General features: G+C 44.0%; 1 protein-coding gene across 7 annotated transcripts in view; it reads left to right on the forward strand.

Annotated features, from left to right (window-relative positions):
* The window catches only part of CTPS2 (CTP synthase 2), a 541,710-nt gene that overhangs the window by 33,234 nt on the left and 483,665 nt on the right, over nucleotides 1–24,811 (forward strand). For 6 of the 7 annotated variants that reach the window (XM_030202308.1, XM_030202304.1, XM_030202305.1 and 3 more), the window contains exons 7-9: nucleotides 8,814–8,894; nucleotides 16,764–16,915; nucleotides 19,153–19,285. In XM_030202308.1, the coding sequence (XP_030058168.1) occupies nucleotides 8,814–8,894; nucleotides 16,764–16,915; nucleotides 19,153–19,285 (366 nt within the window). The remainder of the gene's footprint in view (nucleotides 1–8,813; nucleotides 8,895–16,763; nucleotides 16,916–19,152; nucleotides 19,286–24,811) is intronic. The other variant, XM_030202309.1, reaches the window with a different exon arrangement.

Genomic DNA, 24,811 nt, shown 5'->3' on the forward strand with positions numbered 1-24,811 from the left:
CCCTACATATACGCAGATGATGTCACGATTTACATCCCGTTCAAACATGATCTGAGCGAAATCACCAACGAGATCAACCAAAGCCTCCAAATCATGCACTCCTGGGCGGATGCATTCCATTTAAAACTCAACGCAGAAAAAACACAATGTCTTGTACTCACCTCACAACACAACACAACACAAACAAATACTCCACCATAACCACACCATACTGTTCTCTACCCGTCTCACAAAATCTGAAAATTCTTGTCGTTACCATTGATCGAAACCTCACACTCGATGCCCACGTGAAGAACACGACGAAAAAGATGTTCCACTCCATGTGGAAACTCAAAAGAGTAAAACTTTTCTTCCCGAGACACATCTTCCATACCCTGGTACAGTCAATGGTAGTAAGTCATCTGGACTACTGCAACGCACTGTACGCTGGCTGCAAAGAACAGACCATCAAAAAACTCCACACAGCCCAGAATACCGCCACCAGACTCATATTCGTTAAAACTAAATATGAAAGTGCAAAACCCCTAAGAGAGAAGCTTCACTGGCTCCCACTCAAGGAACGCATTGCGTTCAAGATCTGCAGGATTGTACACAAAATCATTCACGCAGATGCCCCAATCTACATGCTAAACCTTGTGGACCTGCCTCCCAGAAATGCCATAAGATCAGCTCGCAAATTTCTCAATCTGCACTTTCCCAGCTGTAAAGGACTAAAATACAAGCTGACACACGCCACCACCTTCTCTTACATGAGCACGCAGTTGTGGAATGCATTACCTACAGCCCTGAAAACTATTGACGAAATAACTAACTTTCGCAAATCTTTGAAGACACATCTCTTCAACAAGGCCTACAAAGAGAATCCATAACCTACAAAACTACCTACCAGCGCACCCAGCTTTTAAAGTCCACCTTCTATACTATCCTGCCTAATACCCTCCTTCTCACTACCCTTTCTCAATCTTTGTACATTACAAATTGTATCTGACATCCTGGAATGACTATGTCATAACAAAACTCGGTAAGCCACATTGAGCTTGCAAATAGGTGGGAAAATGTGGGATACAAATGCAATAAATAAATAAATAGATTTGTGTGCCAAGATTTGGGTGTTCTTCCGAGATGCATGTGCAAATTAATTGGCTAAAGAGCCAACTAACATCAACAGTATATGCAGTAAGTTGTGGCCGCTCTATCTGCAGAGGCAACTGCTTCCACTCCAAGGACATCATTTTTTTGCAGCAGGCTTTTGCATCATTTTGACGTTTGCTCCAGTTCAAATGGGACTTACTTTTGTAACTCTTAGTTTACTGGGGTTTTTTTTTCGTTTTTTTTTTTTTAGTTGATTAATTATGTTAGACCTCATAGACCTACCAACCAGAAATAGAATCGGATCATCACGATCATACCTAAACGTACGTTACTCAAATCGCAAAGGACTTAAATACAAAACAACTTACGCATCCTACTTCTCCTACATAAGCGCACAACTATGGAATGAACTCCCAAAAGCTGTGAAAACAATCCATAACCATATAAACTTCAGGAAATCACTAAAAACCAACCTCTTCAAAAAGGCTTACCCCACCGATCCACCGTAAATCCCCACACCCAGCAACACAGCATAACCAATGATCGTACTGGACAATATACAATCTTCATTCCCCTCGACCCTCATGGTACCTAATACACACCTACCTCATTAGACCACAATATAAGCTTGTATTTGTTATCTACCGACTTGGCGAATGCCATTACGGTACTATGTAAGCCACATTGAGCCTGCAAATAGGTGGGAAAATGTGGGGTACAAATATAACATAGTAGATGATGACGGCAGAAAAAGACCTGCACGGTCCATCCAGTCTGCCCAACAAGAACTCATGTGTGCTACTTCTTGTGTATACCCTACTTTGATTTGTACCTATGCTCTTCAGGGCACAGACCGTATAAGTCTGCCCAGCACTATCCCCGCCTCCCAACCACCAGCCCCGTCTCCCAACCACCGTACTCGTGTTTTTTTTCCTTTCTTGCTGATAGAAATTTTGTAGTCTCCACTGATTCTTCAATGTCCTCTCCCAATTCTATGCACTTTGGTGTTCCTTAAAGTTTGGGTCTGTCTCCCCTTCTGTTTAATATTTTTCTCTGTCCTCTGGACCTTTTGATTCAGGAGTACAATATTAAGTTCTATATGTATACAGATGATATTCCATTGATTTTCCCTGTTTCTCCCTTCTCTCCTGATATTGTACATCTACAAACCTGTCTTCAGGAGGTTTCTAATTGGCTGTCTTACCAAAAGATGGTTCTTAATCCCTCAAAGACATCAGCCTGCTGGATCACTGGTACGCTTCCAACTCCTTCTATCCCGCTTAATTTATTTGACTGTTTGGTTACTCCGGTAAACTTCTTTCATTAGTTTAGAATCAAACATAACTCCAAGGTATCGTTTCAAAATCACGTTTCTCTAGTTGTTAAGAAAGGCTTCTTTTGGCTCCGTTGTATCCATTCTATTAGTTGATTTCTGTATTTTTCATCACTTCATGCTTTAATTCACGCCTTTGTTATTACACACATTGATTACTGTAATGCTGTTTTGTGTGGGATTCCTGCTTTTCTTCTCCTACGTGTGCAAATGTTGCAAAATTCTGCCGCTCGCTTTCTGTGTGCCGCACTAAGCATTACGATCGTGTCACCCCTCTTTTCATTCAATTACATTGGCTCCGTTTTTGTGTAAAGTTCTTTCTTTAGCTCATAGAGCACTTCACCAGGGTTGTTCATTGTATCTGTCCACAGTCACAATCCCCTATACTCATTCCCGATCGTTTCGTTCCTTAGATTCCCACAGGTTGGTCCTTCCATCTCCTAAGAATGCTCACTATGAGCCCATCCGGTACTCCGCTTATTTTTTCTTGGCACCTTCATTCTGGAACAGTCTGCCCTCCTTATTTACGCTCTGAGCTTTCCTTTGTTAGATTTAAATTCCTTCTCAAAGCATATTTTTTTTGAATTGACATTTGGAACAAAATTACCCATATAAGAGCCTAGCTGACCTGCATTCTGCCTAGCCTGTAGGGTTTAAGAATTTTTACTTATTGTTTTTTTTATCCTTTTTTAAATTAAATTTGGGTATGTCTGGGTTGTGACTGAGTATCCTGGCCTATGTTCAAATGTTGTTCCTTTGTATTTTCTCCTATTTTTATTGATTGCAAACTGCCATGACCCAGTTTTGGATTTGGCAGGTTATCAAAACCTAATAAACATCAATATATATAATATAATCAATATATATAAATGGCGAGTGTCGTACTCACTCGCAAATGCGCGTAGAGACCCTCTCTGCCCCGCCCCCGCGTCAATACGTGATGACGGGGGCGGAACAGAGAGGGGTCTCTACTGCGCATTTGCGAGGGACATCACCGTCGCTAACGCTCCCCCCACCCGGAGTCGCCGCCGCCACCCACCTTCCACCCGGTCAGGCCCTCGCTCCGCTATTGAAACAGCGAGGGCACGCAGCACACAGCTCTGCTGAGCTGCCGTCGGCCTTCCTTCTTCTTCTCTGCCTGTGTCCCGCCCTCGACGACGTTACGTCACACGAGGGCGGGACACAGGCAGAGAAGAAGGAAGGCCACGGCAGCTCAGCAGTAGAGCTGTGTGCTGCGTGCCTTCGCTGTTTCAATAGCGGAGCGAGGGCCCGACCGGGTGGAAGGTGGGTGGCGACGGCTCCGGGAGGGGGAGCGGCAGCAGCGAACTCGGCGGCGGGGTGGGAGGCCTTTCAACCCCCCCCTTCCTATACTAGCCCGTTTTTACAGGCTGAACCGCTAGTAAACATGTATAATTTGTTTCCCGCCTAGGATGAAGGTGGGTTGTAAATAATAATAAATCCGAATGAAGAGGCAGTTCTAAAAGGGGATTTCCTGTCTACCTGTGCATTATCCCTTTTTCTAAGTGCCCTTTTAATCTTAGCTAACAAGAATCTAGGTTAGGGGTCTTCTAGGACATCCAGAAGACAATGACAAAACCACTATAGTATCCTGCCTAGAAAAGGAATGAGAAGTACTATTACTCTCAAACAAAGACACAAGACTACAGATTCCATGGTGCACTTGGCGATGAGTTAAAAAAACCCAATGTTGACCAAGTGTCTCCCTCCAGAAACCGGCTCATGTGACCCTGTCTCCCTCAAAGCTTAAATGTATTTGTATTTTTGCAATTATACCCGCTGCAGTTTCAGGGAGGGCTGTAGAATTAAAATCTTCATGCAGAATCACCCCAGGAGGCCAAGGGTCAGAGTATTAGCAATGGTGACAACGGCTGCTGTGTGTCTCTCTCCTGCTCCTCACCCAATGCAATCAGTGGACTTTCCATCCCATTTATTTAGTTAAATCACTTTCCTGCAGTTATTATCTTAACCTTTATGGCATTTTGAATTTTGACAGGTAGTGCTTTCTTCTGTGTGCAAAACTGTAATTTGATCATACTGTGGATAATATAATTTGCTTTTCAGGCATTCAGCTTTGCTTGCAGGTAAAAAAAAAACCCACTTGGCTGATACAGCAAAACATCCTTTTTGTCAGAAAAGAAGTGCTGAGACAGGAGTTCTTACTGATTTTAGTTTGCTTGGAAAAATAACTTCAGTACTGCAGCACAAACACAGGTGAAATGCATCCTAATCAGCAAATTTGCATATGTTACCAAGTTCATTTACTTTTATGTTTGCCTAGTTCTTTCAGTACTCTGATTACCTGGGGAGACAAACTCTTATTGCATAATTGAGTTAGAATGCAAAGCTCTGCTTGATTTTAAAGTAACTTTCTATTAAGTGCTTTGTAAGTTTCTCTCGGATATAAGCGCAATCCCTGGTTTCCTGGGGCAGGTTTTTCAAGATTCTGCAGCAAGGGTTCTGTGCAAATTATATGGTGCCTTTTCATAAATTTGCACATACTTGCATATTATGATTTGTAAACTTTATTTAAAAAGTGATTTCTCTGGCATTTTTTAATGTGTCCAAATATGACCATCTCTGGGAAAACAAAACTAAAGTCACGGATAAAAAGTGTTGAAATTTATAGGAGCGTAGTTAGACCTTCCATTTCGGGTGGGCTGTGAGTTAACCTGGGTGGGCCCTTCCCACTCTCACCCCTGCTCATACATACAATTTTTTTTTAAACTTTCCCTCTGCCCCTACTGTCATCATCTTTCACCCCCCCCCCCCCACAATCCAGCATCTTCTCCTCTGTCTCCCCCCTCCCAGTATCTGCTCCTCTCTTCCCCCCCCCCCCAGCATCTGCTCCCCTCCCCCCCCCCCCCCCCCCCCGCCCGGCATCTGCTCCTCTCTCCCTCCCCGGTCTACCACCAAGCGTTACCAGCAGCAATTCCAGTAAGCAACCTGCACCAGCTGTGCAGGCTTTCCTCTACTGTGTCCGACTCCCTGCCAGTGAAGAAACAGGAAGTGAGGTCATCGAGGGTGAGATGTGGTAGAGGGAAGCCTGCAGGGCTGGCACAGGTTGCTTACAGGAATTGCTGCCAGCAATGGCTCAAAGGTAGATGGAGGGCGGAGGGGGGGTTCAGAGAGAGATGGGCAGCTGCCATGAGAGAGAGGGCGGGAGAGAGAGAAGGGGGGAGTGAAGCACAGCCAGTGAGGTGCTTTGGGGGCCACTAGACTGGGCATGAGGCAAGAATGGGTGGGTCTGTGCCCACCCGTAGCTACGCCACAGGTTGAAAATGGATGATTTTCACGTCATGAGTCCAAATCAAAATGAAGTTTAGGAGTTCTGTGCTTAGTTTATTATGATTTTCTACTCTCCTGTGTAAGAAAAATGAACTTAAAGGAGCTGATACTCAGTTGGTGGAGGCGAGCGGTTTTTTAGCTGGCGGTGATGTTATTCCCGGATGTTCAATGCTGGGCAATGTCTGGGCTCTGGCATTAAATATCCAAATTTATGTGGCTGTCTATCTTATATGCGGTTTACGTTTGACGCGAGGGCGGGGCTCAGAGACTGTGATTTTCGAGGCTTCAGAGCTTCGAACATACGAACCTTGGCTTCAGTGACGTCAGAAGCCAATAGAACGTTGAGGGTGAGTTTTATATATATACCGTGTTTCCCCGAATATAAGACACTGTCTTATATTAATTTTTGCTCCCAAAACGGCGCTAGGTCTTATTTTCAGGGGATGTCTTATTTCGGGGAAACACGGTTGGCCCGCCTACCCTCCCTCCATCACTTCTGCAACTAACCCCCCACCTGAGATGGCCCCCCCACCCGAAGTCGCCGGGCCCCCCCACCGTCGCTCCGGAACTAACCTGAAGCCTCCTTTCACTTGGCTTCCAGTTCACATCGCAGCAAGCAGCAGGGCAGGCCTCTCCTTCCTTCCGTGCCCCGCCCTCGCCTGACGTTACGTTACGTCAGGCGAGGGCGGGACACGGAAGGAAGGAGTGGCCTGCCCTGCTGCTTGCTGCGATGCGAACTGGAAGGCATGTGAAAGGAGGCTTCAGGTTAGTTTCGGAGCGACGGAGGGGGGGGGGCGGCGATCTCGGGTGGGGGGGCCATCTCGGGTGGGGGGGCAACCTCGGGTGGGGGGTTAGTTGCAGGAGCGACGGAGGTAGGGTGGGCGGACCAACCGTGTTTCCCCGAAATAAGACATCCCCTGAAAATAAGACTTTGCTAGGCCTTACTTTCGGGGGAGGCCTTATATTTACTAAGGGCACCAAAACCTGGGTAGGTCTTATTTTCGGGGGATGTCCTATTTTCGGGGAAACACGGTAGATAGTGAGAAATACAATCATTCATTGAAAAAAACTGGGAATACAAAAGGTTTACATTTTCCTCTCCTTAACTATAAGATGAGCATGAATTACAGACAAAATTCACATCACCTTCTAACGCCCATCTCCTTCTACACCTCATTCCTCCTATGTTCAATTTTACTTATTCGTTAACCCCATTAATATTACGTTTACTACAAATTGTATATTCTTACGACTTGTAAGCCGCATTGAGCCTGCCATGTGTGGGAAAGCGCGGGGTACAAATGTAATGAATCAATAAATAAACATATGCTAACCAAAGAAGGTTTGCTCCCATGTAGAAACCCAGCGTGCTGCGTTAGCAGAGGGAATAACCAACCTATGAAGGGAGATCGATCTAAGCAGCCTTGATGAAGTATGAAGAATGACTAGTGACCCCAGATAAGGAGCTGCATTGTAATAGGAAGCTTTATGTACTAATATTAACACTTTAAATTTGATTCTACACAAAACAGGCAACCAATGGTAATCTCAAATACAAACATGTATGTAAAAGCTTTATCCAATAGAGACGGATCGCAGTGTTCCGTAGTATTTGCAAACATTTCAGGGTATAGGTTGGCAAAACCCACGTAAATGACATTTCCATAGTCCAATCGAGATAAAAGAAAAACATGGATCACTGTATGTAAACTAGCCTCATCAAACATATACTCAACAGCACGCAATTGCCATAAGGTACTGAAACCCTTTTTCACCATGACAGAGATGCTGATTTATTAAAAGCCCCAAATACATCTAGTGGCTTAATGAAGAACTGCGGCAAAAGATCAGGTTCACAGCCCCTGGCCAAGGCCGCAAAGACTGGGCTCAGTGAGTCAGGAGTGGACAAAGAATGGGGAAATAAATCCCTCCAAGTAATTTTTATTTATTGACTTTTATTTTTGTTACATTTGTACCCCGCGCTTTCCCACTCATGGCAGGCTCAATGCGGCTTACATGGGGCAATGGAGGGTTAAGTGACTTGCCCAGAGTCACAAGGAGCTGCCTGTGCCTGAAGTGGGAATCAAACTCAGTTCCTCAGTTCCCCAGGACCAAAGTCCACCACCCTAACCACTAGGCCACTCCTCCTTCATCTAAATGAAGGCTCAGGGCACTAGCTCCCAGTCCTGGTTCAAACTGAGCTGGAAGCCCACAGAAGGATTAAACTGTCAAGTACCCAAAGGAGGGCATTTTCCATTAGCATTTCAAGTTGAACAAACAGTTGGTTCAACACCAGAGGAGATGTAAAGGTAAGGATAATACATTTGATATGTGCCTTTCTGTGGTACAACCAAAGTGGTTTAGGGGCATAGCCACCTTGCTGCTGCCCGCTGCTGCCCACTGCCGCCACTGTACATCTTGGCTGGCAGGGGTTCTCATCCCCCGCCAGCTGAAGCACTGCTGCCGCAAATATCTTGGCTGGCGGAGGTCCCCAACCCCACCAGGTGAAGACTTTGTCCAGTACTATGTCGAGTCTACAATAAAGTTTGCTTCGTGAATATCATCTCAGTCTCTATGTCCTGAAGTCATTGGTCCACTTCCCACTTTATTTCCTTACTTCTCTGCCCCAGGCAAGCCTCCAACTCCACCAAAAAAAAAAAAAATTTAGCATGGAAGCTGGTGTTACAGTGGCTTAGTAAAAGGACTCCATAGAGAAGAGCGAGTAGTTAGATTTTCGGTATTTAGCAGGGTTTAAAAAATGTTTGGATAATTTCCTTAAAGAAAAGTCCGTAAGCCATTATTAAGAAGGATTTGGGAAAATCCACTGCTTATTTCTAGGACAAGCAGTATAAAATCTGTTTTACTGTTTTGGAATCTTGTCAGGTACTTGTGACCTGGATTGGCCACTGTTGGAAACAGAATACTTGGCTTGATGGACCTTTGGTCTATCCCAGTATGGCAATACTTAAGTTCATATGTATATATGTGTACACCGTCTTTATAGAATTACCCCCGCTACATTTTGATTTTTTTTTTATTTACATGTTGGCTCTGATGGGACTATAACAACCATGTTTTACAGATTGTTTGCAGAAGCAGCAAGCCAATTGAAATGGCTGTAAAGGAAAAGATCTCCATGTTCTGCCATGTGGATCCGGAACAGGTTTGTGCTTGTCGTGGACTAATTTCAGTTCACTTGCTGACTTTAGCTCTCTTGAAGGGCAGGGCTGGTATTAGACATTCAGGGGCCCAGGGCAGAAACCGGGGAGGGGGCCCAAAAGCTGGCCTTTAGTCTATGCTTCCTTTAGCTTGAGGCAGTTTTGGGGCCCGCCAGTGATGATCCTAGGTTGGCTGCCACCCGAGGCGGATCGCCGATGCGCCCCCCCCCCCCCCCCCCCCCCCGGGTGCATTTTTAGCTGCTGGGAGCAGCCGTGCGGCTCTCGGCTCCACTGGCTCCCTGCTCCCTCTGCCCTGAAACAGGAAGTAACCTGTTCCGGGGCAGAGGGAGCAGGAAACTAGCGGAGCCGACAGGCGCAGCTGCTCTCTGCACCCCCCCCCCCCCAGCAGTGTGCACCCGGGGCGGACCGCCTCCACTGCCCCGCCCTTGGTACGCCATTGGGGCCCGCTATGGTATGGAGGCACTGGGCAATTACCCTGTTTGCCACCCCCTAACTCCAGCCCTGTTGAGGAAGACATGAATTCTTTGAATTAAGGGTGACAAGGACCTGCTTGATGGAAGTAAATATTGGATGTCTCAGTAGGAGTAACACTGAGTTAGTCTTGTTTCTTTGGATGGAAATATTGACTCTCTTGATACAGGGCTGCATTGACCTTTGAAGGGATCATTTATCAACCATATGCACTAATGCTGTTAATGGTGTTATTTACCAGATGGGCCTTGTAGTAAATATTACATGTTGATGTAACATAGTAGATGACGGCAGAAAAAGACCTGCATGGTCCATCCAGCCTGCCCAAGACAAACTCATATGTGTATACCTTACCTTGAATTTGTACCTGTCCTTTTCAGGGCACAGACCATATAAGTCTGCCCAGCAGTATTTCCCGCCTCCCAACCACCAGTCCCGCCTCCCATCAGCGACTCTGGTACAGACCGTATAAGTCTGCCCTCCCCTATCCTCGCCTCCCAACCACCACCCCCTCTCCCATCAGCGGCTCTGGTACAGACCGTATAAGTCTGCCCTCCCCTATCCTCGCCTCCCAACCACCACCCCCTCTTTCCCCCAACTGCTCCGCCACCCAATTTCAGCTAAGCTTCTGAGGATCCATTCCTTCTGCACAGGATTCCTCTATGCATATCCCACGCATGTTTGAACTCCGTTACCGTTTTCATCTCCACCACCTCCCGTGGGAGGGCATTCCAAGCGTCCACCACCCTCTCCGTGAAAAAATACTTCCTGACATCTTTCCTGAGTCTGCCCCCCTTCATTAGTGTGTGTTGTTATTCGCCTCAACAGGTAACTGACCCTTTTAGATAGATCCTGGCCTTTTTTTTTTTTAATTTTAATTTTCAAGCAGTTCTCAACATCAACAATGCAGGTTACCATCAATCTACGGAAGTCAGTAACCCAACCAACATTTTTAACAGAAACAACTCCCCTCCCCCTCCCTTTCTTCATGGTTCCTTCTACATGAACTACCTGCACCGTAAAAGAAAATAAACAATAAACAGATTTCATCACCAACTATCTTCAATTCAGAAAAAGATCTGAAAACCTACCTCTTCAAAAAAAATTCTATAAGTAACTAAATAAGCTAATGATGTCCTTTCCACTTCCTAATTGTAAAACATCTTTGTAATCTTCAACCACTTTGAACTGAAACCTGTTTTTGGATAACAGTGGGATACAAGAATAAATAAATGAATTAATTCCACAATCCCTGTGCTTTCAAGCTCTCAGCTACTCAACCTCTTCTAAACAGGTTTCAGCTGCTCCTTTACCTTCTCCTTCCAATGCAACTTAGCTGATAATATCTCTTTTCCATCAAGTGTCTTCCTATGGTTTGCCATCCACCCCCCTTCCTTGGCTCATTGGGCTCCTCTAGTTGGCCAACAGTACTCCCCTCCCCCCCCTGCAAGCATAAGTTTTTTTCACCAACTGAGTTGCCCTTCCTTCTCCCCAACCAGCACAGAAGTAAATGTCATATCCGTAGGCACATTCAACTTAGTCTCTGATGCAGAAAAGACTTTGTACAGTCCATCCAGTCAGCCCAACAAGATAAACTCATAGCATACGGTATGGTCTGATACTACATATATATACCTGTTCTTGATTTGGCGTTGCCATTTTCAGGTCACAGACCGTAGAAGTCTGCCCGGCACTGACATTATTCTCCAACTTCTGAGGTTGTCATTGAAACTCCACTCCAGCCCATTCAAATCTGTACAACCAAGATCAGGGCACAGACCATAGAAGTAGAGAATGGCGCGGGGACGGGGAACCGCAGTAATCGCGGGGATGGGGACGGGGGCAAACTTTGTCCCTGAGTCATTTTCTACTTTAAAGCCTGTTAATGAACTGCACTGTTATTTATGTTTTAGTGTTGCCTACAAAGATACTTTGATTTTTTTGGATATCAATAGAAATCAAACAAAAGAAAACATGGAAAAGAAAATAAGATGATACCTTTTTTATTGGACATAACTTAATACATTTCTTGATTAGCTTTCGAAGGTTGCCCTTCTTCCTCAGATCGGAAATAAGCAAATGTGCTAGCTGACAGTGTATATAAGTGAAAACATTCAAGCATTACTATGACAGTAAAATAGATACCATTGGAGATTCTACATGGAATGTTGCTACTATTGGAGATTCTACATGGAATGTTGCTATTCCACTAGAAACATTCCATGTAGAAGGCTGCGCAGGCTTCTGTTTCTGTGAGTCTGACGTCCTGCACGTATGTGCAGGACGTCAGACTCACAGAAGCAGAAGCCTGCGCGGCCACATTGGTGATCTACAAGGGCCGACTTCTACATGGAATGTTGCTAGTGGAATAGCAACATTCCATGTAGAATCTATAGAAATCAAACAAAATAAAACATGGAAAAGAAAATAAGATACTTTTTTTTATTGGACATAACTTAATACATTTCTTGATTAGCTTTCGAAGGTTGCCCTTCTTTCTCAGATCGGAAATAAGCAAATGTGCTAGCTGACAGTGTATATAAGTGAAAACATTCAAGCATTACTATGACAGTCTGACAGGGTGGGAGGATAGGGGTGGGTCGGAGGTATGCATGGGAACATCAAAGCATATCATTGATATTCTAACAGGATGGGTGTTTTCACTTATATACACTGTCAGCTAGCACATTTGCTTATTTCCGATCTGACGAAGAAGGGCAACCTTCGAAAGCTAATCAAGAAATGTATTAAGTTATGTCCAATAAAAAAAGGTATCTTATTTTCTTTTCCATGTTTTCTTTTGTTTGATTTCTATTGCTAACCTTAAGAGTGGACTAACACGGCTACCACACCTCTCTACCTAAGATGGAAGATTTATTTGGAAAAACAAGCAAACATACTGGCCACTACTAGCAAAATCTGCATGGGGGATCCTGTACATCCTGCTACCAGCACATCTTCTAAGAAGACATCTTCTATTGCAGGAGGGGCTGTGGAAGACAGGAGAGCTAGGCTGAATCCTGAGATAGTTGATGACTTCTTATTTATCCACAGATTAAAAAACCATGACAGTGCTTCATAGGGCATATTTTTCCCCTCTAGGGCACATAGAACGGGTTGTATTTTATACCCCTGGACATTTTAACAGTGTGAATTAGGATTCCTTGGTATAGAAGAAATCACCTATTTGTTGGGTTTGGAAGGGTAGAGGTTGGTGTTTTCTATTTGTAATTTATACACAACAGTTGCACAGCATATTGTTCCTTTTTATACTTTAATAAAAAGATTTAAATATAAAATCATAAGTGTTCAAGGCTTCTGCAGATAAGGACAGAGCCCATGGGGCGGGGACGGAGACAGAACCTGTGGAGATGGGGTGGGGATGGAGACAGAACCCATGGGGATGGGACGGGGACAAACTTTGTCCCCGTGTCATTCTCTTTGTAGAAGTTTATCTAGCACTAGCTTTATTTCCCATTTACTGGTTCCATGCCTTCTATACAGGATTCCTTTATGTTCAGCCCACACATTTTTGAATTCTGTTACTATTTTCACTTCCACCACCTCAGGGATAAATACAAAGGAATCCTGTATAGAAAGCATGGAACCAAACGAGCTTAGCAGTGATTCGATGGCAAACACCAGAAATTAGGATGCGAAGCTAGTGCTGGGCGTACTTCTATGATCTGTACCTTGATTGTGGCTGGAGATGAAAAATATCTCTTAAAACCTGCATATTCTACTTACTTCCCCCTCATACATACATACCTCTCTCTCCAACTCTTGTCAGTGCCCTCAAATATCTGTTTCTTACCTTTCAATATACTCACTCCTTCCCCTGCAGATGGAAAAAAGCATTCAGAGAGGAGGCTTTCCATGTGGAATTTCATTTTTGAAGGTAGTCTATTAATAGAACACCTGGTTTTGAAACAGGGGCGTAGGCAGAAGTCTAGTTTTTTGTGGGGGGATACCTGGAGGTGACTGGGGGGGGGACATCTATTTCCTCTCATCTCTTTCTCCCTCCACCCTCAGCAGCATTAAATCCTACCTTTGGTGGGGATGCCCAAGCCCCGCCCACCGTAGCAGTCCGCTGCCTGATCCCCCTCCCATACTGCTTAGCAGTGAAAAGGTCAGTGACGTGATTCAGCTGCTGATGCTGGCACTCCTGCGCATGCTCAGTTTATGGTTAGTGCAGTGTCCTGAGAACCTGGGCAACTGGGTTTGATTTTCACTGTAGTGATTTTGGACAAGTCACTTAACCCTCCGTTGCCTCAGGTACAAAATAATTACCTGTATGCAAACCACTTTGATTGTAACCATTCCCTTTCCCTTTCCTTCACAGACTTTCAAAGCCACTATAGGCCCCTCTAACATTCCTGAACTTTCTAACTGGAGAGCAGAAACACAAATTCAAGTCCCAACATGTCTGAGCCATGGTAATGACAGTGGAGGAGTAGCCTAGTGGTTAGTGCAGTGGACTTTGATCCTGGGGAACTGAGTTCGATTCCCACTGCAGCTCCTTGTGACTCTGGGCAAGTCACTTAATCCTCCATTGCCCCTGGTACAAAATAAGTACTTGAATATATGTAAACCGCTTTGAATGTAGTTGCAAAAACCTCAGAAAGGTGGTATATCAAGTCCCATTTCCCTTTCCCTATTTGAGATTCTGCATGGAATGTTGCTACTATTGAGATTCTGGTGCTACTATTTGAGATTCTACATGGAATGTTGCTATTCCACTAGCAACATTCCATGTAGAAGCCTGCCCTTGCAGATCAGCAACGCAGCCGCGCAGGCTTCTGTTTCTGTGAGTCTGATGTCCTACATGCAGGACGTCAGACTCACAGAAACAGAAGCCTGTGCGACTGCATTGCTGATCTGCAAGGGCAGGCTTCTACATGGAATGTTGCTAGTGGAGGAGTAGCTTAGTGGATAGTGCAGTGGACTTTGATCCTGTGGAACTGAGTTCGATTCCCACTGCAGCTCCTTGTGACTCTGGGCAAGTCACTTAACCCTCCATTGCCTTGGTACAAAATAAGTACCTGAATATATGTAAACTGCTTTGAATGTAGTTGCAAAAACCTCAGAAAGGCGGTATATCAAGTCCCATTTCCCTTTCCCCCTTTCCCTTATGACATCACTATCAGAAGTGAGCCAAGTATCAGGCAATCAAGCCATTGTGACATCACTGATGAGGTTGGCTCTTATTGGTGGAATGAGTTGAGGCCTAGCCTAGTGGTTAGTGCAGTGGACTTTGATCCTGGGGAACTGAGTTCGATTCCCACTGCAGCTCCTTGTGACTCTGGGCAAGTCACTTAACCCTCCATTGCCCCTGGTACAAAATAAGTACCTGAATATATGTAAACTGCTTTGAATGTAGTTGCAAAAACCTCAGAAAGGCGGTATATCAAGTCACATTTCCCTTTCCCTTCCCTTCATCCTCTGTAGAGGAATGGAAGGGAAGGAAAATGGGACTTGATATAGTGCAACTACATTCAAAGCGATTTACTTATTTGTACCTGGGGCAATGGAGGGTTAAGTGATTTGCCCAGAGTCACAAGGAGCTGCAGTGGGAATTGAATCCAGTTCCCAGGATCAAAGTCCGCTGCACTAACCACTGGGATACTCCTCCACTAGCAACAGTCCATGTAGTATCTTAAATAGTAACAACAGAATCTCAAAACAGTAGCCAATATTCCCTGTAGAATCTGAAATAGTTGCAACATTCCATGTAGAATCTGGGAAAGGGAAATGGGACTTGATATACTACCTTTCTGGTGGTTTTTGCAACTACATTCAAAGTGGTTTACATATATTCAGGTACTTATTTTTACCTGGGGCAACAGAGGATTAAATGACTTGCTCAGAGTCACAAGGAGCTGCAGTGGGAATTGAACCCAGTTCCCCAGGATCAAAGTCTGCTGCACTAACCACTAGGCTACACTGGACGTCTTTAATTCTAAAAACCATACACACACTTATTTCCCACCACTTCTTAGACTATGCATCTAGAAAAGAGTTGATTCAGCTGAGCACTTGAGCCTTTTCATGTAATGGCCTCAGCTCCACCCACCATTCCACTTTTCATCCTGAGCTGCTCATTGAAAATCAGAATTCACATAAGCATTCATATCCACCCCCCCCCCCCCATCACACACTCACAGAAGAACAGACACATACTCACTCACTCACACACAAGCACACACACAAACACACTCAGAAGGACAGGGAGTGGTTAGAGCACAAGGCTTGACATCCAGGGAAGCCCAGTTGAAATCCCACTGCTGTTCCATGTATTCTTGACCAAGTCGTGTAACCCTCCATTACCTCAGTTACAAAATTAGATTGTCAGCCCTCCAGAGACAGCAAAATTACCTACTGTACCTGAATGTAACTCACCTTCTGTTCTACCTTCCCTCTTGACAACTCAGCCTGTGAAGTTTCCATTTGTGTGGCTGATTTCATCCTGCTTGTCAACGGAGAAAATGAAGCTGTTGACCTGTAACGGAGGTTTTTCCTAGAAATCAGAGTAAATTAGCCACATATTTTCTCTCTTCTCCCCCTACATAGCTGAAGCTTATCTTTGTACTTAACCAAGGTAACTCTTATGGGGGTGACTTCATAGGAATTCCCACGCCTGCTTACAAAAAATATTCAGGGACCCTTTTACTAAACCACATAAGCGTCTATTTGCACCCAAAGCACCAAAATGGAGTTACCCCCCAGCTACTTCGCGGCTCTTGCGGTAATTTAATTTTTGGCGCGTGTCCGATATAGACGTCCGAAAAAAAATTTATTTTTGGACGTGCGTATTGGGCAACGCACCAATTGGCATTTGACACGCGTAGGTCATTACCGCTCGGTTACCGCATGAGACTTTACTTACCGCTAGGTCAATGGCTGGCGGTAAGGTCTCAGACCCAAAATGGACGCGTGGCAGTTTTCATTTTGCTGCATGTCCATTTCCAGCAAAAATTTTTTAAAAAAGGCATTCTTTGCAGGTGCGCTGAAAAATGATTCTGCGTGTGCACAAAACCCGTGCCTACACTATCGCGGGCCATTTTTCAGCGCACCTTAGTAAAAGGACCTCTCAGTGTTTATTTGAGTTCTAAAGAACTGATATGTTTCGGTGCCATCGGTTAACATCACCCACATGTGGAACTGATTTATCCCGCTGTTTATAAAGAACCTTTGTGCTGAGTAAGCAACTTTGCGCAACTCGGCATGCAGTTTTATTAGTGCTTGTGGCTTTCCGAATTTAGAAACGACCCACTTGCCAGACTATGATTGTTCAGATGGCTGCATGCAGAATCCAGACAATTTTGACAACAAAATAACCCATTTGCATCTTTAATTGTGGTTATTGAATTGTATCTTGGTAGGTTATATTCGTCCATGATGTGTCTTCCACTTATCGAGTGCCCATACTGTTAGAGGAGCAAGGCATTATCAAGTACTTTAAACGGAGATTGGATCTACCTATTGATGATCACCCAACCGAGCTTCTCTTCAAATGGAAGAGAATAGCTGACAGGTACTTGATAGCATTCTTAAATGTTTCCTATAAAAAAGCAATATGGCCATCGGTAAGTAATGCTACATTAGGTCCGGGACGCTCGGCTTTTGCTACTGTAACTGTTCAATGCTTGTTTGGTTTTATTTATTTAGGGACCACTTTACTAAGGTGTGTAAAGCTGTTAACATGTGGATTTCTGTGTACTGTTGCTACTTTGCATGTACATTAGTGTGTTCATGTTGTCATAGAGGGCAGAAGTAGGCGGAAAATGGGTGGGGAATGCATAGTACAATTAACACTTAGTACTTACTGCGTTCTATCACTTTTGCTGTTACCTACTACTACTACTTGACATTTCTAAAGCGCTACTAGGGTTACGCAGCGCTGTACAATTTAACATAGAAGGACAGTCCCTGCTCAAAGGAGCTTACAATCTAAAGGACAAATGTACAGTCAGTCAAATAGGGGCAGTCTAGATTTCCTGAAAGGTATAAAGGTTAGGTGCCGAAAGCAACATTGAAGAGGTGGGCTTTGAGCAAGGATTTGAAGATGGGTAGGGAGGGGGCTTGGCGTAAGGGCTCAGGAAGTTGATTCCAAGCATAGGGTGAGGCGAGGCAGAATGAGTGGACAGTCCCTGCTGAAAGAGCTCACAATCTAAGTAGGACAGACAGACAGAACAACTAAGAGGTAAGGGAATTAAAGAGAGGATAAAAAGGGTACAGGGCAAGCGAGTAGTGGTTAGGAGTCAAAAACAGCGTTAAAGAGGTGGGCTTTTAGCCTGGATTTGAAAATGGCCAAGGACTGAGCTAGACGTACAAGGTTGGGAAGTCTATTCCAGGGGTGAGGTGCTGCGAAGTAAAAGGAACGGAGTCTGGAATTAGCAGTAGAGGAGAAGGGGACAGACAAGAGAGATTTATCCACAGAACGGAGTACCCGAGGGGGGGGGGGGGGCGTAGGGAGAGACAAGAGTGGAGAGGTACTTGGGAGCGGTAGAGTGAATGCATTTATAGGGTCAATAAGAGAAGTTTGAATTGAATGCGGAAACAGATAGGGAGCCAGTGAAGTGACTTGAGGAGAGGGCTAATGTGAGCATAGCGACTCTGGCGGAATAATGAGAGATGGCTAATAGGGAGGCCGGTGAGAAGCAGGTTGCAATAATCTAGGCGAGAGGTGATAAAAGTGTAGATAAGGGTTCCGGTAGAGTGCTCAGAGAGGACGGGACGGATTTTGCTGATGTTATAAAGAAAGAAATGACAGGTTTTGGCAATCTGCTGAATGTGAGCAGAAAAGGAGAGAGAGGAGTTGAAGATTATCCCAAGGTAGTTTACTTAGTGCCACCTCAGTAAGAAATGCCAATCCCCAGATTCTATAAAGTTAGTCCAAATTTGGGCGCAGATTATAAATGTGTAATAACATAAAAACATCTGTAAAACCATAAAACAAAAGCTTTGTAAAAAAACAAAAACAAGAAACATGTATTTTTTAGTATTTCTTTGGGTTTCACACATGTTTCTTGTTTTTGTTTCTTACAAAGCTTTTGAGAAACCATTTCAAGTATGTTGGTATTCATAATTTTATTGATGTTTATTTTTGATTATGATTTATGGTTTTACAGATGTTTTTATGTTATTACACTTATTTATAATCTTTTACGATTATTGTTGCTTATAGTTTATAGCTATATTTATTCATGTTTTATATTTGGTTTTGTAGACTCCTGAAGAAGGTGCTACGACGCCGAAACATGGCTGTGTTGAGTCAACCTGTTAAAATAAACATTACGTTATATTTAATTATACCTCTCCCCCATTGATTGGAAAGAGCCTTTTTCCCCCCACTCTTCTCCTCTTTTTATACCATATATGGCAAGACAGATAGAATGGGCTGGACAATGGTAACTTCAGTACTTGGGAAGTAGGGCCAGTGCAGGGCAAACGTTTTTATGATCTGAGCCCTGAAAATGGCAAGGATGATTCAGAATCAAGTATGTGTTTTTTTAAATACTACATTTTATATCATACACTATGACCATGGGTCCTGTATATCTTAGTGGGGGAGGGAAAGACATCGTAAAGTGGAACTTAATGAGTTGATTCTAATGAAGACTGGATGGACCATACATGTCTTTATCTGCTGTCATTTACTGTGCTACTGTGTTATTAAGACTTTTAGCAAGACCAGCGTTTGCAACAGCTGTTGGTAAAACAACCATGTGAAGAAGCTCCAGTACTAATTAGGTACATTTTTCGTCTCAGGTATGAAAGGCTGTTGCAGACCTGCTCCATAGCTTTGGTTGGGAAATATACCAAGCTGAGTGATTGCTACGCGTCGGTCTTCAAGGCCTTAGAACACTCTGCTCTGGCAATGAACCACAAACTGAACTTAATGGTAAGAGTTATTTTATGTTCCTCTTTTCTAATAGTTTTAATTATCCCAGTTTTGTGCGCTCTGAAAATGTCTGCTGCTACTTAGCCAACACACAAGGGTGGAAGCGAACAGAGTCCAAGAAACCAGCCAGCCAAAGAATAAGCGCATCAAAGTAAGTCTATTGGGACCCAACACGGTCCATATTTTGGCATGCAAGCCTTCCTCAGGGTTCTAAAAATCATAAAAACATAAATGCAAAAAACATAAAACGAATGAAATATAAAATATCAAATGAGAAATATAAAATATAAAGTATAAAATATAAAATAGAGAACACAGTAACCAAACAAAAGGGGGTTATGTATAAAGTGGGGTTATATATAAAATAAAATATTATAGTGAATGTGTTAAAGGAAGCAACCATGTTTAGAAATGGAAAAACCATGTTTAGAAATGGAAAAACCATTACTCAGAGAGTAAAAACCATGTTTTACTACTATGCATCACCCAAGAGATAGAGAGTTGTAGAAGTGGCATAACTAAAAGTACACGTACAAACATGATCACTAATAGGAATGAAGCAGAACTGTATATACCAAAATACTATGGATCGCAACGGCACTGCTGAGAACAGGTAAGCCTTTCTACCCCTGATATCTCACCTTGCATCCAAACCAAAGTTTCAGCGTGCTTGTCTGACATTGCTGTCTGGATGTCTCAACGCCACCTGAAATTAAATATGACCAAAACCGAGCTTCTCATTTTCCCCCCCAAACCCACCTCCCCGCTCCCCCCGTTTTCTATTTCTGTTGATGGCTCTCTCATTCTCTCTGTCTCCTCAGCTCGAAACCTTGGGGTCATCTTTGACTCTTCTCTCTCCTTCTCTGCTCATATCCAGCAGATTGCCAAGACCTGTCGTTTCTTTCTTTACAACATCCGTAAAATCCGCCCCTTTCTTTCCGAGCACTCTACCAAAACCCTCATCCACACCCTTGTCACCTCTCGTTTAGACTACTGCAATCTGCTTTTTGCTGGCCTCCCACTTAGTCACCTCTCCCCTCTCCAGTCGGTTCAAAACTCTGCTGCCTGTCTCATCGTCCGCCAGGGTCGCTTTACTCATACTACCCCTCTCCTCAAGACCCTTCACTGGCTCCCTATCCGTTTTCGCATCCTGTTCAAACTTCTTCTACTAACCTATAAATGTAGTCACTCTGCTGCTCCCCAGTATCTCTCCACACTCGTCCTTCCCTACACCCCTTCCCGTGCACTCCGCTCCATGGATAAATCCTTCTTATCTGTTCCCTTCTCCACTACTGCCAACTCCAGACTTCGCGCCTTCTGTCTCGCTGCACCCTACGCCTGGAATAAACTTCCTGAGCCCCTACGTCTTGCCCCATCCTTGGCAACCTTTAAATCTAGACTGAAAGCCCACCTCTTTAACATTGCTTTTGACTCGTAACCACTTGTAACCACTCGCCTCCACCTACCCTTCTCTCTTCCTTCCCGTTCACATTAATTGATTTGATTTGCTTACTTTATTTTTTGTCTATTAGATTATAAGCTCTTTGAGCAGGGACTGTCTTTCTTCTATGTTTGTGCAGCGCTGCGTATGCCTTGTAGCGCTATAGAAATGCTAAATAGTAGTAGTAGTAGTAGTAAAGGCACAATTGTAAGGCGCTGGAAGAAAGCAAAAAAAAAAACATAAAGAAAAATTATGGGAAGTCTGGAGAAATCATGTGTCTATGAACCATATGGGAAAAACGCTCCGATGGACAGAGAGCAAAACCTGTGACTAAGAGAGTGCTGAAAAAGAACAAGAAAAAGAACCAGAACGTGTTGGAGACCACCAGGAGGAACCGAAAAAGGGAACCACCGCAGAGAGAGAAAGAAAAGGGAAGAAAAAAAGCACTGAAAAACAGCTAGGAGGGAAAAAAAGCACCGTTGCAATCCATAGTATTTTGGTAACCGGGTGGTAACTCCAATTTGGCGTACATTGGGCGCACCTAGGTGCCTACGTGGCTTAGTAAAAGGGCCCCTATGTGCCTTGGGAGCCACTGAATTAGTGCATCTGAGATGGCCCCTCTTATAACTTTGAGCCCTAGGCATGTGCCTAGTTTGCGTATGCTTTAGTCCTGCCTTGGACGTATTATTATTCCTCTGTTCTCCATCCCTTTCTGAATAGTTCCTAGGATTTGTTTTCATGCACGGGCCTGATTTTGATCCAGCTGGTAGTTCAGAGGAGTAGGAGGAAACTGCCGGGGAAAATCAAAGCAAGAATGAACTAAGCTTGTATCATTTAATTAAGCAGGAAACTATTTCTTATTGATGAAATCTGTATATTGTACTCAGTATGCATGCAGTGTTAAAGGGAACACTGTTAATAAGTAGCTACTGCTGTTCAAAGATGTTTAGGCACCGCTGTTCAAATTATATGTTTCAATTAATCCGTAGGTGAATAGAGCCTCTACATGGTGCAAAAGTTAAACACGACATCATTTTTTCTGCAAATTGTAATGCAAAATTACTGTTTACTTGCTGATTTTAACACATTAAGAGTAAGAAAAAATTGAATGTAACAGGTGCGAAAGTACCCTTCTGGTTGATTCATTACTACATTAAAAAAAAGAAAAGTTAATAAGCGAAAGAGAAGGGATTTTGGATTTAGCGCACACCTTTTTCAGTAGTAGCTCAAAGTGAGTTACATTCAGATATAAGTAGGTATTTTCCTGTACAATCCAAGTTTGTTCTTCAGGCAACAGAGAGTTAAATGAGTTGCCCAAGATCACAAGGAATGATTGCAGGACTTGAGCTTTGCTTCCTTGATTCTCGTGCCACTGCTCTAACCGTAGGTTTCTCCTAAGAGGTTGCTTAGTCCTTCAGGGGGGTCTTTTACTAAGACGCGCTAGTGTTTTTAGTGCGCGCTAAAAATAGGCACGCACTAAACGCTAGAGATGCCCATAGAAATACATTGGCGTCTCTAGCGTTTGGCAGGGCAGTAGTTCTAATTCGATGCGCGTTGTACGCGTGTAGGCACCTATACGTCTTAGTAAAAGTGCCCTTTAATGCAGCCTGTTTCTATGAACCCATCACGCTGCAGAAAGGTACGTGGCAAAAACATACTATCTTGGATGATGCGGACATTCAGGAGATAGCAGAATGTTCTTCAGTCAGGTCAGTAGACACAGATGCAAGCTACACTTGAGAGGGAATCCAACAGCAACCAACCAGATCTTAGTTTTCAGCGTCTGTTACAGTCCGAAAAGAGCCCAACTGCTGCTCGGTGAAGATGTACACCTGTCCTTGCTGTCAATGCATAACAACATGTTTGGTTCACATGTTGTGGCTCTAAGGGCCACACTGTTGTCCCACTGGCACCACATTGAAGAGCACTTTAACCACAAGGTCAGTGCTTCAGGGAACCCAAAACATTACATCACATTTAGAACGGAGCCATTCTGAGCAGTGAGTGCATTATTCATAGCCACTGCATCTTGTTGCGTTCTTCTTCTCCAGCCATTATGTCGGCTCATTTACCAAGGGAATTTCCAGCAGCCCTTGGAGATGCATAATACTGTAAGGCCCTGAGCAACAGGCTTCAGCAAGGAAATATGGAATTGGCCAAAGACTGCAATTTTAAAGTTCAGGTTTAAAAGCTGCACATTCTACTTCCATGTAGGGCTGTTAAATTAGACCATACCTCTTACTCTGTTTATGATTATATTTATTTGTTACATTTGTTATAACATAGTAACATAGTAGATGACGGCAGAAAAAGACCTGCATGGTCCATCCAGTCTGCCCAAGACAAACTCATATGTGTATACCTTACCTTGAATTTGTACCTGTCCTTTTTAGGGCACAGACCATATAAGTCTGCCCAGCAGTATTTCCCGCCTCCCAACCACCAGTCCCGCCTCCCATCAGCGACTCTGGTACAGACCGTATAAGTCTGCCCTCCCCTATCCTCGCCTCCCAACCACCACCCCCTCTCCCATCAGCGGCTCTGGTACAGACCGTATAAGTCTGCCCTCCCCTATCCTCGCCTCCCAACCACCACCCCCTCTTCCCCCCAACTGCTCCGCCACCCAATTTCAGCTAAGCTTCTGAGGATCCATTCCTTCTGTACAGGATTCCTCTATGCATATCCCACGCATGTTTGAACTCCGTTACCGTTTTCATCTCCACCACCTCCCGTGGAAGGGCATTCCAAGCGTCCACCACCCTCTCCGTGAAAAAATACTTCCTGACATCTTTCCTGAGTCTCCCACCTTATCCCACCTCTTTGCAGGCTCAAAGTGGCTTACAATACATCATGAGTAGTGGAAGAATGTTAGTAAATGAACATTTAGTATTGCAGGGTTTTGGTCGACATGATGATAAACAAAGTAATAGTATACAGGCAGATATTAAGAGACAGTTCTGAATATAGGTGGGCGAGTTGTGCATATTCACATTGGTTGATCCTTGTGGTACGCTTTATTAAAGAGATGGGTCTTCAGTAATGAGCGGAAGTTCGTTCTTTCGTAGATCGATTTCAAGCTGCGCGGCAGTGCGTTCCCTAACTGTGTGCTCAGATAGGTAAAGTTTGACGCATGCATTAGTTTGTATTTCATTCCTTTGCAGCTGGGGAAGTGCAGATCAAGGAATGTGCGGGATGATCTTTTGGCGTTCCTAGGTGGTAGGTCTATCAAGTCTGACATGTAAGCTAGTGCGTCTCCATGGATAATTTTGTGAACTAGTGAGCATACCTTGAACGCGATGCGTTCTTTAAGTGGGAGCCAGTGTAGTTTTTCTCGTAAGGGCTTGGCACTTTCAAATTTTGGTTTGCCAAATATGAGTCTAGCTGCAGTGTTCTGGGCTGTTTGGAGTTTCTTGATTATTTGTTCTTTGCAGCCGGCATATAGTGCGTTGCAATAGTCTAGATGACTGAGCACCATTGATTGTACCAGGTTGCAGAAAACACTCCTTGGGAAGAAAGGTCTTATTCTTTTTAATTTCCACATTGAGTGGAACATCTTCTTGGTTGTGTTTTTCACGTGGTTCTCTAGTGTTAGGTGTCGATCAATGGTAACTCCAAGAATATTTAGGGTTTCTGAGACAGGAAGGTTTAGGGTTGGTGTGTTAATGGCGGTGAATTCTTTCTTGTTGTGTTGGGAGGTGAGTATTAGGCACTGGTTTTTTTCTGCATTGAGTTTTAGCTGAAATGCGTCCGCCCAGGAATGCATGATATTGAGACTTTGGTTGATGTCTTTGGAAATTTCTTTTAGGTCTTGTTTGAATGGGATGTAGATCGTTACGTCATCTGTATAAATGTATGGATTAAGGTTTTGATTTGATAGTAATTTTGCCAAGGGTATCATCATTAAGTTGAATAGAGTCGGCGAGAGGGGGGATCCTTGTGGTACTCTGTATTCAGGTACCCATGCGGCTGAGATAGTCGAGTTAGATGTTACTTGGTATGATCTTGTGGTTAGGAATCCCTTGAACCAGTTGAGGACGTTGCCTCCGATTCCGAAGTATTCAAGGATGTGTAATAAAATTCCGTGG

The sequence above is a fragment of the Microcaecilia unicolor genome, chromosome 4 (genome assembly GCF_901765095.1).
Source record: "Microcaecilia unicolor chromosome 4, aMicUni1.1, whole genome shotgun sequence".
In the NCBI taxonomy this organism is placed as follows: Eukaryota; Metazoa; Chordata; class Amphibia; order Gymnophiona; family Siphonopidae; genus Microcaecilia; species Microcaecilia unicolor.